This window comes from Diuraphis noxia, unplaced genomic scaffold, assembly GCF_037042655.1.
Source record: "Diuraphis noxia isolate RWA-SAM2 unplaced genomic scaffold, SU_Dnox_SAM2 contig0002, whole genome shotgun sequence".
Taxonomy (NCBI): Eukaryota; Metazoa; Arthropoda; class Insecta; order Hemiptera; family Aphididae; genus Diuraphis; species Diuraphis noxia.
Window position 1 is genome coordinate 7,968,802 of NW_028301712.1, and position 16,293 is coordinate 7,985,094.

A 16,293-nucleotide genomic window follows, 5' to 3' on the forward strand; every position below is an offset into this window, starting at 1 on the left:
GTTTATTATATTATATTATCTCTTTGGTATGGTCTTTAGGGCTTAGATCATATTTATATTATTATTCCTATAATAGACTACAACCATGATAGAACTGTAATGTTGAATAAATGATAAATATAAAATATTAAATAATGGAATAAATAATTCAAGGAGTCGTGGTCAGTGGACTGTGGATGTTATCTATTATCAGCGGTAGTTATCACCACCATATTTTATCTATGGTTTTCAACCACGGTAGGCTATCATGTCTGTCAATTTGACCAAAATTGAAGTTCGAAATTCTCTCCGATAACAGCGACACAGTCTGTCGTGCACTCGTGCCTCCCGTCCAGGAGATGACGTCACCATAATTGAGATCCGTGATTCTGGGAAAGGTGTGGAGTTTCCCGATTGTTATTGTTTTCGTTATTTTTATTATTTTTTTTTTCGTCAGTTCTCGGTCGTTTCATTATTATTATTTCGACCCTCCGATGTACAATCGATGTTAACCATTAATAATATATATAGTAGTTATAATAATAATAATACTAAATAATAGTAATAACAGAGTAGTAACAAATAATAATAATAAATAATAATAGTAGTAGTACACTACAATACGAGCTACGGCCTACGACGACGAACAGCGCCAGCCAACCCGTCGGCATGTCGCGTGTACCGTTTTAGCACGTCGACAACGACCACTGTCGACTACCCACTGCGATGCACATCGGCCGACGTCCGACCAACACCGCGTAATAGCCGCGCGCGGAGCGGAGGAAGGCCTCACGGATAGAAATCGTCGTTGACGGATCGCACAGCGCGACCACCGCAGTCGCCGCAGAGTCCGATCTCTCCGATTCAGTCACCAACTGCTGTCCGCACCCATGTTGAACATGGCTCACAACCTGGCACCAAGCGTCAATTGTTCGCTGGACGACATTGATCTCAACGCGTTAAAGGTGAGCAAATGTCGTCCGTCACCCTACCCCCCCCCCCCCCCCACCTCCCCGCCCCGTCGTTCTGTATCACCAACAGAGCCAGCTTTTGGCGACAAATGTGTAACGCAGCACCTCAAATAAATAATAAATGCTTTTTATTTGCAGGATCCGGCTGGCATATTTGAACTCATTGAAGTTGTCGGCAATGGAACCTATGGACAAGTATACAAGGTAAGCGATCCGATAAGTAGGCAACTGTCTTTGTGTCTTGATCTGTAGTTTTAGATTGGCTTGAACTCTTCCAATTTTTAATACCGATTGATGTACTGTCCTATGGTCTGTCTTCTTTCCATAATCGATAGTCGTTGACAGATATACTTGCAAAAGTTTTTTCTCCTGTGACAGATCCCATTACATTGAGATCTTGATGTGTATAGTGATTGCACTTTTGAACAAATATGATAGATTTGATAAAGTTTCTGTAACCCGCATGTGGTATATTATTATTTGTGTTATTTGGTTTCGTATAAAACCATACATAACTTACTATAGTCTTGAAGAAACTATGTTGTTGATGTTTGACGAAGGTGTGCCATTTTGGGTGTAATTAATTGTTGACCCTTCAAAGTCCATCAACAATTATTAATTCTGCCTACTGTTGTTAGATGGTACTGTCCATATCGGGTAATGTCATTATTTGCTGACTTAGTTAAATTTTAATTGGTTTATTGTTACTTTGAGACATTTTACAATATTTTTCAATTACAATCTAAATGTCGTTGCAAGTCTTATTGATACAATTAACAGTGTATCATAGACTTAGAATGTCTGTAATCAATGAGCAAATGTGCTTATACATATTCAAAATTATGCATTTTATTCAAACAAGAACTATTACAATTAATAATGTTATGATATTTCATTTACATTTAAAAATTCAACACCAGAGAGTTTTATGAACCTTGTTTGAATAAAGGTCATCCTAATAGCTCTTTTATTATCAGACCAATTATATGAGCAGCCTATGTTATTTAATTAAGTGAATCATCACATGTGTTATGCATCAGTAATGTTAATTTTCAATGTACATATAGTGATACCTATTTGCCATAAAATATTTTCAAATTGTTTGAAACAAATACTTAATATTAATAGATATAATATTATAATCATTAAAGAGTGAATGAATTAATCCAGAAATTAATCAATATCAATTATGAAAAATTATCATACCTATTTGTCCTATTTATAAAACTTGACATAAGAGCTTAACATACCTATTGTTTTAATTTAAAAAAAATGTTTAAACATATTGAAAGGATAAACTAAATGTTCAATTTTTATTTTTAGTCATATAATACATATTATAAATTGATGGATAGATTAGTAGTACAGTTACCCTTTACATATACTTATAATATTCTTATTGTATTTAAAATTAATGTTACAAATGTCTTAATTTAATATTATTGGTTACTGGTATTACTTACCACCTGTGTAATTTTATAATATTACAAATAATTGTAACCTATAAATATCTCAATTAGTACATACTATAATTGTTTAGGTACCATAAAAAAAAAATAATAATAATTAGTAGTTGATTTAAGATATTATTTAAATATAATAATTTATTGTATAGTTAAAACTGGATTTTAATAGATCATTAACAATTATTATTTTGAACTTAAATTAAGGAAACAATTAGCAGGTACCTAATTTTACATTTAAAATTATTTTTTTAGGGAAGACATACTAAAACTGGACAATTGGCAGCAATTAAAGTTATGGATGTTACTGAAGTATGTATATTGTATAATATATTGTGTAAAATCATTTTAATATGATGTTTAAAATTTAAAAAAAAATCTGCATTATATAGGTAGTCATAATTAAAGAAGTGTTGTTTTTAAATTTTTTAAATTTTTTTTTTTTAAAGGAAGAAGAGGAAGAAATCAAATTGGAAATCAATGTTCTGAAAAAAGTAATTTTTGATTTAAAATAAATGTTGTTATAAGTTATAAGTACTTAACGGATAATGGTTCATATTTTGTAGTATTCCAATCATCGTAATATTGCTACATATTATGGTGCATTTATTAAAAAAAGTCCACCAGGAAAAGATGATCAATTATGGCTTGTGATGGAGTATTGCGGGGCTGGATCTGTCACCGATTTGGTTAAATCTACCAAAGGGCAGTCACTTAAAGAAGAATGGATTGCTTACATATGCAGGGAAATATTACGCGGTCTCAGCTATTTGCACTCAAATAAGGTCATACATCGTGACATAAAGGGTCAAAACGTTTTGTTGACCGATAATGCTGAAGTGAAACTTGTTGATTTTGGTGTCAGTGCTCAGTTAGATCGGACAATTGGACGACGTAATACTTTTATTGGTACTCCGTACTGGATGGCCCCAGAAGTTATTGCTTGTGAAGAAAATCCAGATGCTACATATGATAATAGAAGTGATCTGTGGAGTCTTGGTAGGGAAATTAAAATGTAATTTTTCATTGAATTATGTATTACAAATGATAATTTTTTTTTTAGGCATTACTGCATTAGAAATGGCTGAATCTCAACCACCTTTGTGTGATCTTCATCCAATGAGGGCTTTATTCTTAATTCCACGAAATTCTCCACCCAGGTTGAAATCAAAAAAGTGGGCTAAAAAGTTTCATGGTAAGTTTGATTTTTTATAAAATTATCTGTTACTTAGGCTGAATTGAAATAATAATAACATGGTATTTACTGTACTTAGGTTTCATAGAAACAGTGCTGGTTAAAGATTATCATCAGAGGCCATATACAGATCAGCTTTTGAAACATCCATATATTAGGGACCAACCAACAGAGAGACAAGTTCGTATTCAACTTAAAGATCATATTGATAGGTGTAAAAAACGAAAACAAGAAAAATGTAAGTATTTTAAGTTGTATTTTGAAATATTTAAAGATTTAATTTGAATCTTATGATTTAATTAATAATATTATTAATTTTCAGCTGAAAGAGAAGATTATCGCTATAGTGGATCGGAAAATGAAGAAGATGACGACCATAATATTGCAGGAGAACAACATTCATCTATTATTCAAGCTCCTGGTGATAATACATTGAGGAGAAACTTCCAACAAATTCAGGAGGGACGAACTTTAACTCCTCATGGTAAAGATAAGCATGGTAAAGAACGGGAAGAAATACCAGAACCAGGTCCTCCGTCTCGTCCGCCCATAATACCTCACAGATTAATTGGTATAATATTAATAGATTTTGATTGTTCTTTTATTTCAAATAATGCAATGATTCATTAGTTGTTCCAGATCCTCACCCACCTTCTAGACCTCTTCCGCCACCACCACGTGATGATAGGCACTTTCATCCACAACAGCAACAACCACAGCGAAATTCAAACGTATTCCAACCAATGGTAAGCTTATTTGATAAATATTTACATTTTAACTAGAGAGCAAACAATATAGGTCTTTGATGTTTTGGCTGCTCAGTTAAATGAAATAGGTGGTTCATCAGCAAGACAGACAGATATTTCTGTGTCACAGGTACACCAAAATGGCGGTGCTAAAGTGATACCACAAGGAATAATAATCGAGTCTGATTCTTCTGATGAAGATGAAGATGACGATGATGATGAAGAAGATGACACAGCTCATAGACATGATGCTCGCCGTGCACCACCCAGAAGAAAGCCAAATGATGGAACATTGCTTGCTAGTGATCCACCTAAACCTCTGTAAGTTACTTACAACTATAGATTGGATTTTATAGCGCTATGATATGCCCTCCTAAAGACAAAAAATAGTTTGAATGAAAATTTATTCTGTTAGCAATTTAAAAATAAATTGTACAAATGTACGTCTGAATATTCTAGACTAAAATATTTAAATATGAGCTGTACAATCAATAAGGAATCAAAATCGTTTACAGGCCAATTTGCCAAAATACTTAGAAATAGATTTTAATATGAATGAGACATAAGTATTTACTATTTTTCTTATAGTTTCAAATATAATCAAAATAAATGACAAACTTTTTTTAAACTAGATTCTTAAAAATACAAATTAAAACATTCTATTATTGAGTACCTAGTATATTATACAATTTATAGCTCATTTCTGCTATTTTTATCTGTATTCCCTATAACAATTTGCAAATGCTGTAAAATCTGAGCTATGTACAGGGTGCGGCATAATGGACTCCCACATTTCCAAAGTGAATTAAAAAAAAACGATACAAGATAAAGAAAAAAAATTGTTATTTTTAAAAACTATATTATATAAGGTTTTTTTTAAAATTATTTTTTAAAAATTATATCGTCTAAATGATTGCCTTGACGAGCAACGCACATATGGAGCCGTTCTCGAAAGTTTTCCATCACTTTCGCCAGCATATCGAGTGGAATCGCGGAGATTTCTTGACGGATGGCCTCTTATAGTTCTTCAATGGTTCTTGGTCGATGTTTGAAAACTTCAGCTTTGAGGTATCCCCATAAGAAATATTCACATGGGCTCAAATCAGGGGAGCGAGGAGGCCATGTAATGTTTTCCCTTAAGGAGATCAAGCGACCAGGAAACATTTTTTGCAATACAGCACGAGAAAAACGGGCTGTATGAGCTATGGCCCCATCTTGTTGAAACCAGAAGACATCATTATTTTCGTACTCTTCGATTTTCGGGCGTAAAAAGTTCTCCAACATCTCGCAGTACCGGTTGGAAGTCACAGTAACTGTAACACCACCCTCTTCAAAAAAATAAGGCCCCACAATGCCTACCGAGGACAAAGCACACCAAACTGTTACTTTAGGACTATGAATAGGTCGTTGGTGTATTTTTAGAGGGTTTTCAGCAGCCCAATAACAAAAATTTTGTTTGTTCACTGTGCCAGAAATGTGGAAATGTGCTTCGTCGCTACTCCACACAATACCGTTGGGAGGCACAACTGTAAGGATTGCATTACAGCAATCTTTTCGTTTTCCCCAATCTGTTGGACTTAATTCCTGAGTTACCATAATCTTATATGGGTGTAATTTAAGATCACAGTGCAAAATTCGCCTAACCGTTCGATCCGATATCCCGAGAGCAGAGGCATGTTTCCGAGCAGAATGCGACGGAGACTGCTCTATCGATGTTCTTACTGCGGCAATGTTTTCCGGTATTCTAACGGACTTGGGACGTCCAACCGGTTTTTTAGGCATTGCAGATCCCGTTGCTCTTAAATTTTGTACCCAATTCAAAATCGTTTTCCGATCAGGGACACTTTCGTTTGGATTCAAACTGAACCGAGTGCGAAATGCTCTCTGTCGCAATCACACATTCAGCGTTTTTGAAAAATGCCTCAATAACGTAACCACGTTGTTCACCAGACCACGGCATGGTGACGACTAAAAACCTTATTAATAATCTAATCTAGCGAAATAAACCACTTTAATCTAATCAGTTTAATTACGCGCTAATGATTATTTGAAATATGGGAGTCCATTACGCCGCACCCTGTATAACATAATTTAATAAATATATCATTAATTACTTTATTTTACTGTTTAGACCGGCTGATATAAATCCTAATGGACTACATTTAGAAGGTATACTATTTAATGTATAATTTATCTTTAAAAAAATTAATTATTTGTTTAATTTCTCAAATTATCATAGAGATTATAATTGAATGTTATCGTGTTTATAATTCTTCAACTTTGATAACTATGTCATAATAGAATTAAAGTATAATTTTGTCACTGAATTGTTTTAAACACATTGAACAATAAAATATTATTAAGAGATTTTGTTTTGATATTTAGGATCATCATCAAGTTCTAGTTCTGCTATGGGACCTGGTGGCGCGCCTAATCGTCCTCTACCACCCACTCCAGATGAAGAAGAAAGCGGTGACAGAACATTGGTATTAAGAAGGGTAAGAGTTATAATTTGCTTTATAGGAGCTAATGCACACCACATTACACTTTTCACAATTTGGTAAACATTAAATAGAGTGCATTATCAAAATCATTTTTTTTTAGAAAATATAAGCTTAGAATGGGACATTCTGACATTTTTTTTAGCATGAAAAAGAAAAATATGTTATTTTAGTGGTTTTGCCTTTAAGGTTCTTTGGGCAGTAATTTGTAATATTATTTAATGAAATGTTATATTATTCATTATCTGTTTATTGCATTTAAATTGTAATTAACATTCAAATTTGTTAAATTTAAATGCATTGATTGCGCAAATGTTAATAATATTAGTTTTTAATTTATAAAATGTCCCATTAGAGTGTTTTATTTTATGAGTTTTTATAAAAATATATTTCTAGGATTATTTTTGAAATTTGAAGTTAGCTCATTTGCTTAATTAATTACTAATAGTAATTTGGCTTAAAAAAAAGTATCTGTATATCTAGTGTGTATTTTTTTAAGTAGTAAAAACAACTAGTTTTTTTTTTTTTTTTTTGGTGGTAGAATTTGGTCCATGTAAATGTCTATTTCCCAATTGTAAAATATTATTATTCTGTTAACTTCAAAGTTTTCTAAAAAAGGTATATTAAGGTATACAACTATCAAACAACTTATAGTAACTTATATAATGCTTTTTTTCTAAAATGTCTTATCTAATCTTAATAAATTTATAATAATACATTCTAAAGCTGGGTCCACATTTAATACTTTTCATTTTTACTTTTAATTATTTATCTATTATAATTAATAAACTAAGAGAAAAAATATATATTTTTTTATAATACTAATTTATGCACTTAAGTATATATGGCTTATAATTAGGGTTAGGATTTTTATGATTTTTCTTTTTTTTTAGGTTGTCTAATAGTTCCATTCTTATATAAAAATGTGTTCCATGATATATATATTCAAAGTATCGAAATTTTATTTTGCACATATTTTGTTGATATGTGTATTTTTTGTGTTTTTAAGAGTTATTTGATCGTTTTTATAGTAAAGTGCTACAAATTATTGTAATTTTTATTTTATTAATTGAATGTGATCTGAGTTTGATTATCTGTATTTTATATTGATTGTGTCAAAACAAATTATCATTTATTTATTGCTGATAATTCAATACAGATATATAGAGTAAAGTTGTTTACTTAAATACAATTTCCAATAACCCTTATGTCGAATGTGACAATCAAAACTTCTATTAAAACTATGAACCATTAAAACATTATCAAATATTTTGACAGAACTTTAATAATTTTTATTTATTTGCCATCTAGTCTATGACTGTGATTAGACTATTCATTAGAGTATACTTAGAGTTTTGTGTTATGCAATATATTTGATTTATAAATCCTTCTAAAATTGTTTGTATACTTTTGTCTACTCACTCTTCAGTTATGCCTAAAGTAAAAAGTTCTTGTTCTAACCAACTAAGAGATTTTGTAAATTAATTTGAGAGCACATTTTGTTAACCGATGGTTAAACCATTAACTGTAAATTATGCTAAGTTAAGGTCGGTACCATATGTTGGTTTACTGTTGAACAGGAAAATCGTCTTTATAAATTTACATTTTTTATTCCAAATTTATGTACCTATTTTTAATGCATACCCAGCTGTTTTTTAGTGCATAAAAGTTACATATTTATATATATTTTTATTGTATAAAAATCCTAACCCTACTAATGATGTATGATACCATTGTCAAACTCATATTTTCCAATAAAATAATATAAAACACTTACTTCTTTATTAAAATATTCAGTCTATATGAATAAATCTTATAAGTTTTAAGTGTGTGGATTCAGCTTAATGGTGTAGGGTTTTTATTATCAACATTTCATTGCATTCTAGACAATATAGTTACAGCATAAATTTATTCTTTCTTATGAGCTAATTGTGACACATCATAAAAATATGATTTTTCAAGTTTTCTCATTAAAATTAAAAATGTATAACGTCACATTTTATTTTGATTGATCTAAATAAATGACAAAAGTATCACAGTTATTCAACTGTTCACTAATGATTTGTTTATTTTGTGAGTTTTTACATACAAAAAACTCATAAATTTTAATGCATCATTGTAAAGTATATTTTAAAGAATACTTCAAAATACAATTCGGATTAGTAAAATTAGTTTTTTTTATAAATAAAATCTTATCATAAACATTATTATTAATATTTTTAATGTTTCTTAAATATAACATAAACAAAAGTTTTATTTTGTTATTTAAATAAATTAAAAATCTGTCACCATGATACTCTTGTTTCATAATATGTAATTGGATTTTTGTTTGGAATTTTTTTTGAATTTTTGCTTAGTTATATTTGCATGATATTTTTTATTTATGATTTATAGGTAGCTACATTTTGTAAAACTACAATGATTTACAAGAGAAGTTTCATACTCTTTGAGTATTGAGTTAGTTAAAATATCATCTAAGTTAATTCAAAAGAAATTCCAAAATAATATTTTTCATACACAATTTTAAGATTAGGGTTTAACTGTTAGGTATTTCATAAAATTATTTGTTCATGTGAGAGGGCAAATAAATTATTATTTGTATTACCTATTGTTCAAATGAATTGATTAGTTTTTATTGGAGCTCTATTATCAAGATTAGCCTTGTGGACGATTAGGTTCCTATTATATTATTTTGTTTTAATATTTTGAAAAATTCCTACACCAGTTGCCGCAACAAAAACCAAGTTCAAGTGATGGAAAAGTAGATATTGATGAACAAAAATTGCTGAAGGACTGGGACTTTGCCCGATTTTTTCATAAATCAAATAATATAGCAGAAAAAAATTCTCAACAAAAAGCCAAAGAACAGGTATCGTCGGTACCTAGACGTATGCCACAACATAATCGTAATGGTTCAGAATCATCTGGTCCTTCCAAATTTATACCCAATGTGTTCAGACGAGAGAATACAGATTTTTTTGTACCACCATCTCGTCATTCTGCCATGTTTCTTGATGGAAGACGATCTGATATTCAGCAAAGAAGAAGTTCGGATGTTAGTAAAAAATCTTTGGAACGAACTGATTCATTAAAAAAACCATGGAAACCAACTAGGCCAAGGCGAGAAAGAACTGACGGTGATATAGTATTGCAAACCAACCGTCAAAGATTTGTCAGACCATTGTTAGAAAACAGGCGTTTAGAGAATGATCCCAGGTTTTCACGAGGAAGTGCTAATAGTAGCAAGAAGAGTAATGGTCAAGATAATGGATTTTCCAATGAAAATAATCAGGTTAGAGATAGAAAAGTAAAGGTTTATATTTCATGCCATGTGTTTTACTTTAATATGCGTTGTCGCTAATAATACACATATCAGGTGTCTCAATCACTACTAAGGATAAATAGGTACTTAGTGTATAGACACCTTATATATAGAGGATTATTAGGTTTATGTAATTTTTTAATTTCATTGATATCACTGTTGATCATCATGTCCAAAGAGTCAATAACGTGCTAGATGATTTTAATCTTGTACATTATGGTGATATGACTGGTGAGTGGTCAATGAAATTTGTGAAAATTGCATGACTTTAAACCAGTTTATCCTGTCAATATTCTTGGTACAAACAAATACTAACTGACTGTTAGTGATGTGCTTCGATATAAAAAAAAATCAAATCTAATTTAACGCTCATTGTGATATGTTATTTTGATGCTTGATTTTACATATGAAAAATATTCACTATCATTTATCTCAATACCAATATTAGAATCAGAATATTAAAATGCTTAAATAAAATCTAATTTTCAAACCTGTTTTACTCATTTGTTGGGAAAAGTTCAATTTATAAATTCCTCAAATTTATAAATTAATTGTTCACAATTTGAGTTACATTTTAAATTCTCATTGACATTTATAATTTATAATTTCTTATAGGTACTATGATAGGTATTAATTTCATTACTAATAGTGATATAAGTTAATTCATACATTTTCTGATTACAATCAAATTCAAAACATTAATTTTAACCTAATGTTTATATCATTGCACATCCCTTAATAATTTTCTGAAAATAAGAACAAAATATGCACCTAAAAACCAATACCTATCGTGTTTTTATTTTGGAATGCGCGAAAATTAAACTGGAATTGGTTTTTTCCATAATTATGGTATACAATTTTATCTATTATATAAAAAAAAGTTTGAATGGTGTATGCTATATTTAATACGAAAATGCGTTTGTGTTGTGTGCATGTGATAAAGTGTTGTGTTTGTGTTGCATGATTTATGTACATATTAGCACCTTGTAAATAGTTAGGCATCTAGGTTTATATTGATGATAGTTGTTGTAAAAAAACATTGAAATGTTAATACAATGAAGAGAGAGGATTATTAGTAATTAAAAACAGTTTTATATAGATTTGTATACATAAACTTATATTTATACATTTATAGTAAATGAGGTAAGTATTTAAAATTATTTTTGTTTTAATTGTTGGCATAAATGATAATATTTCATCGGAATAACTAGCTCAAATTGGTTGAGCATAATATACACTAAAAATTGTTCACAACTAATACACGCTGAGTAACCATACTAATGCAGAATTCATAACAAAAATGTATGTTGTACATGAAATAAATGTATATAGAATTAATATGATGATACATTTGAACTTGTAGAACCGTGATGAACGCCGTAGTGATTTCCATAGACATGACATATCGGGTGGTTCAAGTTCGAGGACAAGTTCTGTTCTACCAGATCTGCTTTCTCAGGTTTTGTTGTTTGATAAGTGTAACATTTTTATTATACATAGTTTTAACATTGTTTCTTTATTTTATTTTCTAGGCTTCATCTAGTCCTGGTACTCCTAGTCAAAGACTTGACAAAAGCAACAGTGAAGAGGTAAATTATTGAATTAATAGATAACATTTAATTTTCAATTTATTTTAAATATTGCCATTTAATTCTTTAACTGTGCAATTAGTATTGTTTTAAATAATATCTAATCTTATTTGATTTTGTTTTATGTCCATTAACATCATTAACTCAAACATCATGTCCATATTTGTTAAAAGTAAGTATTTTACATTTTAATGATTTTATTATCAACAGCTATTAACATGTGTGTAAAATGTAAATATAATGCTTACAAAAGTGGCTGTTGGTATTAGAAGATACTTGATTAATTATCTATTATCTGTTGATCTAAATACAATTGCTAATGTTTTTTTTTCATTTGTTTCAGTACCAAAATGCAATATCAAAAACTTATTCTTTACTACAGAAACAACGCTCATTCTTGACATTTGGCTTTGGAGTTGGTGGTACAGGTACCAGTACAAGTTCACAAGGACCGGGTCGTCGTGAGTCACACGTTAATGTTAATGTTACACCAACGATTCATGATTTAGCATCTGAGACTCCTGAGATACGTAAATACAAAAAACGTTTCAATTCTGAAATCCTCTGTGCAGCATTATGGGGTTTGTAAATACATTTCTGTATATTTAAGATACATCATTGTTTTGCGAATATTTAAAATATTTGTTGTTTTTAGGAGTTAACCTGTTGATTGGCACAGAGACTGGACTTATGTTGTTAGATAGAAGTGGTCAAGGTAAAGTGTACCAACTTATTTCTAGAAGAAGATTTCAACAAATGGAAGTATTGGAAGGTCAAAATATTTTAGTAACTGTTTCTGGCAAGAAAAATCGTGTTAGGGTCTATTATTTATCTTGGCTGAAATCTAAAATTCTTAGAACAGATGGGGTGAGTTACATGTGTGCATATACATGCTAATTATAGTCATTGTTTTTCTATGCATATTTATTATTATTTTCACTATTTATTTTGTTACATATGCAGCAAGTGGAGCGTAGGAATGGTTGGATAAATGTTGGTGATTTACAAGGTGCTGTACACTTCTGCATTGTAAAGTATGAACGTATAAAATTCTTGGTGATAGCACTTAAAGACAGCATAGAGATCTATGCTTGGGCTCCTAAACCATATCATAAATTTATGGCTTTTAAGGTATAATATTATTGTTATTGTGTGTATTTATTTTTATAGTTATAGTGTGTAATTTTGTAAAACTTTTCTTTAGTCTTTTGGAGACCTTGTTCATCGACCTCTGCTTGTCGATTTGACAATTGAAGAAGGGGCAAGACTTAAAGTGATCTATGGTTCAGCTGATGGATTTCATGCTGTAGATCTTGACTCCGCTTCTGTGTATGATGTATATTTACCTAAACATGTAAGTGATTTTTTTTAATGGTATAAAGCCATGACCTTTATTAATATTCTTATTGTTACTATTACTAGACTCAAGGAGCTATTGCGCCACATTGTATTGTTGTGTTACCAAACTCTAATGGGTTACAATTGCTGTTATGTTTTGATAATGAGGGTGTCTATGTAAATACTTATGGAAAGGTACCTATTTATTATTTATAATTTTTGTTTGTTCTTAGTTTGCTTTTATCATTTTTAATTATGGACATTTTGTAGACATCAAAGAATATATTATTACAATGGGGTGAGATGCCTACATCAGTTGCATATATTGGCACTGGCCAAATAATGGGTTGGGGCAACAAGGCAATCGAAATACGAAGTGTAGAAACTGGTCATTTGGATGGTGTATTCATGCACAAAAAAGCACAGAGGTTGAAGTTTCTTTGTGAACGAAATGATAAGGTATGTGAATTTTGTTTGTCAGCTGTATAATAAATCTGTTATTTTTGACATAAATTCATTAAATTTCAGTATAAAATAACATTTCTCAGTAGATTTTTGAAATTGCAAAATAAATCATTTGGTTTGTGGTTTTATATATTTTATTCTCTACTGTTTGATTTTGATCATAAAAGATAGTTATATTTATTTTTCTAGCCAAAAAAATACATTCTAATTTGTTTTGTTTGATTTTGCTAATAAACAAGGCAATTGAAGAGATATTGTATTTCTACACTACGATTAATTATTTATAGTTTTTAGACACTCACAGAATAAAGTACTGTTATTTAATGCTAAATTCAGTTAGTGAATTTATTTATGGAATATCCATTGGGTGTAGTATATGAATAGATCCCCAAAAAATAAACAGGAAAATACACTTTTTGATTATTGAATAATGCTCTTAAATTTATAGAAATTTATAACTCTTCACTAGAATTAATAAACAACAATTATAGTCTCTACTAATATCTTGTGTACTTTTAACTTTTGGAAGGTGTAAAAATTAATTTGCTATTGTACTTGTATTATGTTTGTACATGATATTTATATTATGAATAACTGTTTTTGGTATAGCATTTGTTGTTTATCGTCCGGACAATAATATTTCTTGACCCACATTTATATTTAGTAATGCATTCAATAATATTTTTATGATCAACCATGTACGGCACAACAACCACTAGATTCTGCAACGACTGTAACGCGTCGTTATGTTATTATGTTTTTGATGATAATTTTAATAGAAAATAGAAAAATTAAGTCCCATATTATGTATTATATTTTTAACGTGTATTCATTTAAACTAAATTCATTTTTCTCTATTTACTGTTCAATAATTACAATATCGTAGAAGTCTCTGGATTGTAGCCGCTAAATCAGGCTCTGGTTGAATATATTTTATCATTGTATTTAATTTTTTAATAATTTAGTATAAAGATGATAAAATGGTAATATTTTAAAAAGTTCTTATGTAATTATCACTATTAAGATAATATTGGTAGCATTAAGATGATTCCATTAAGTTATTTAAGCCAATATAATTAAAAACTTTTATTTTTCAGGTATTCTTTTCGTCAGCTAAAGGTGGATCATGTTGTCAGATATATTTCATGACACTCAATAAACCTGGCATGGCCAATTGGTAAATCAATTATAATCAGAGTAACTTAAATTTGTAATTAATGATAAAACATGATGATTAACAATAATGGCCGATAAGTATATTAAAACGGACCAAACTATCTGGATACCATCTATGATGTGACAGCTTACAATTTATTACCAAGTTATATTATGTATACAAATTTATATCTTTATATAATTTTATTATATTGTAATACGTTAATGCATATAATAATATTATTGCTTCAAAACAAAAAGACTTGATTACCAAGTGTGGTAAATATATAGAAAAATATTAATCCTCGACACTAATGTATTTTTAATAATTTTCATGTAGTTTTTTACCTTATATTAATGTGCTTGTGCACTATAAGATTTATTATTATTATTATTTTTTTTTATCAAAACACTAGAGGCCATTTTACACATTTAATATTGTTTCCTATGATGCCCAGTGTTCCCAAATGGGCTTAAGCTGTGAAACAGAAATTTATGAACAAATTTAAAACAATATATAATAAAATTGTCACTTAGAAAACATTATTATGTATATTCTTTGTGTTTTGAAAGCTCACATTTATTATTTTATGTTAACTGATAATTTATGATTATTCAATATAAATATATAATTATTTTATACTTTAAATTATTTATTTTAATTTGTTATTAGTTTAAATTGCAAATAAACAATATTATTAGTCCATAATTTTTATATTTATAAAATCAATTACATTGTTCTTAAATCCAAATTATACAACTGAACAAAATAAATTGTACATTTATATGTGTAGTATTATTATTATTATTTTTTTTTTTTACCGAAAAATAATATTAGTAATTTTTCTATGGATTGTTTTAGGAATTTAGTTTTTTATACTTTGTTGTATGAACACAAAACAATTGCTAATTACTCTAGACAAAATTGTGGTGCTTCATTCTGATTTGCAAAAAAAAGCAAAACAAATCTTGTACTATTTATCATTTTTCTTCATCTACTACTTATGTGTCTACATTTTTGTATTGAATTATACGTGTTTTAGATACATTTTTAAAAATAGTTTTTTTTTCAAAAAAAAAAAAACTTTCTTGTTCCTATACAATATTAAGTTGAAACACTTATATAAATTGATAAATATATTATTAATAAAAAATCATAACAAGAACTGATTTGTATTGTGAGTGATTAAATTAAAATGTTAAAAGAAAAAAATGTAAATAATTTCAATATTTTCTATTAATTCAGAAAAATGTTCATAGGCTCGAAATCATGATTGTTTTTCATCAATACTAAAGCTATTTTTTCTTAAAAATTGGAATTTTTTAATGAGTTTACACATATGTAAATAACGCATCACCGCCCTCAATTAGCAGTGTGAATTTAAATGTTTATACTACACTAATATTAAATTTATTTTAAAATAAGTATGGCCGATGATTATAGTAATAAACCGTGCTTAAGAAAATTCAGTACATATTGCATGCCTGCAGTTTAATATTGATATCGTACAAGAGGGGTACAATATCTTCCCCGTTCAACAAAAATGTGTGTAGTATAACCATGTCTGA

The 16,293-nt window shown here is 29.2% G+C and overlaps 1 protein-coding gene across 6 annotated transcripts; it reads left to right on the plus strand.

Moving 5' to 3' along the window:
* The first annotated feature begins 370 nt into the window (after positions 1–370).
* Positions 371–15,511, plus strand: msn (serine/threonine-protein kinase msn). Of its 6 annotated transcripts, none has more exons than XM_089218994.1 (22): positions 371–944; positions 1,089–1,154; positions 2,669–2,725; positions 2,863–2,907; positions 2,980–3,412; positions 3,477–3,608; positions 3,688–3,846; positions 3,931–4,179; positions 4,248–4,354; positions 4,431–4,675; positions 6,486–6,523; positions 6,740–6,852; positions 9,581–10,147; positions 11,541–11,636; positions 11,710–11,766; positions 12,110–12,347; positions 12,422–12,633; positions 12,730–12,897; positions 12,971–13,120; positions 13,189–13,299; positions 13,375–13,563; positions 14,667–15,511. In XM_089218994.1, the coding sequence occupies exons 1-22, from the start codon at positions 870–872 to the stop codon at positions 14,748–14,750; spliced, it is 3,591 nt and encodes a 1,196-aa protein (XP_089075120.1). In that variant the 5' UTR covers positions 371–869; the 3' UTR covers positions 14,751–15,511. The 6 variants fall into 6 exon arrangements, with proteins under 6 accessions (XP_089075120.1, XP_089075123.1, XP_089075118.1 ...); XM_089218997.1 differs by having other exon boundaries at positions 4,485–4,675; XM_089218992.1 differs by having other exon boundaries at positions 372–944; positions 4,239–4,354.
* The last annotated feature ends 782 nt before the right edge of the window (positions 15,512–16,293 follow it).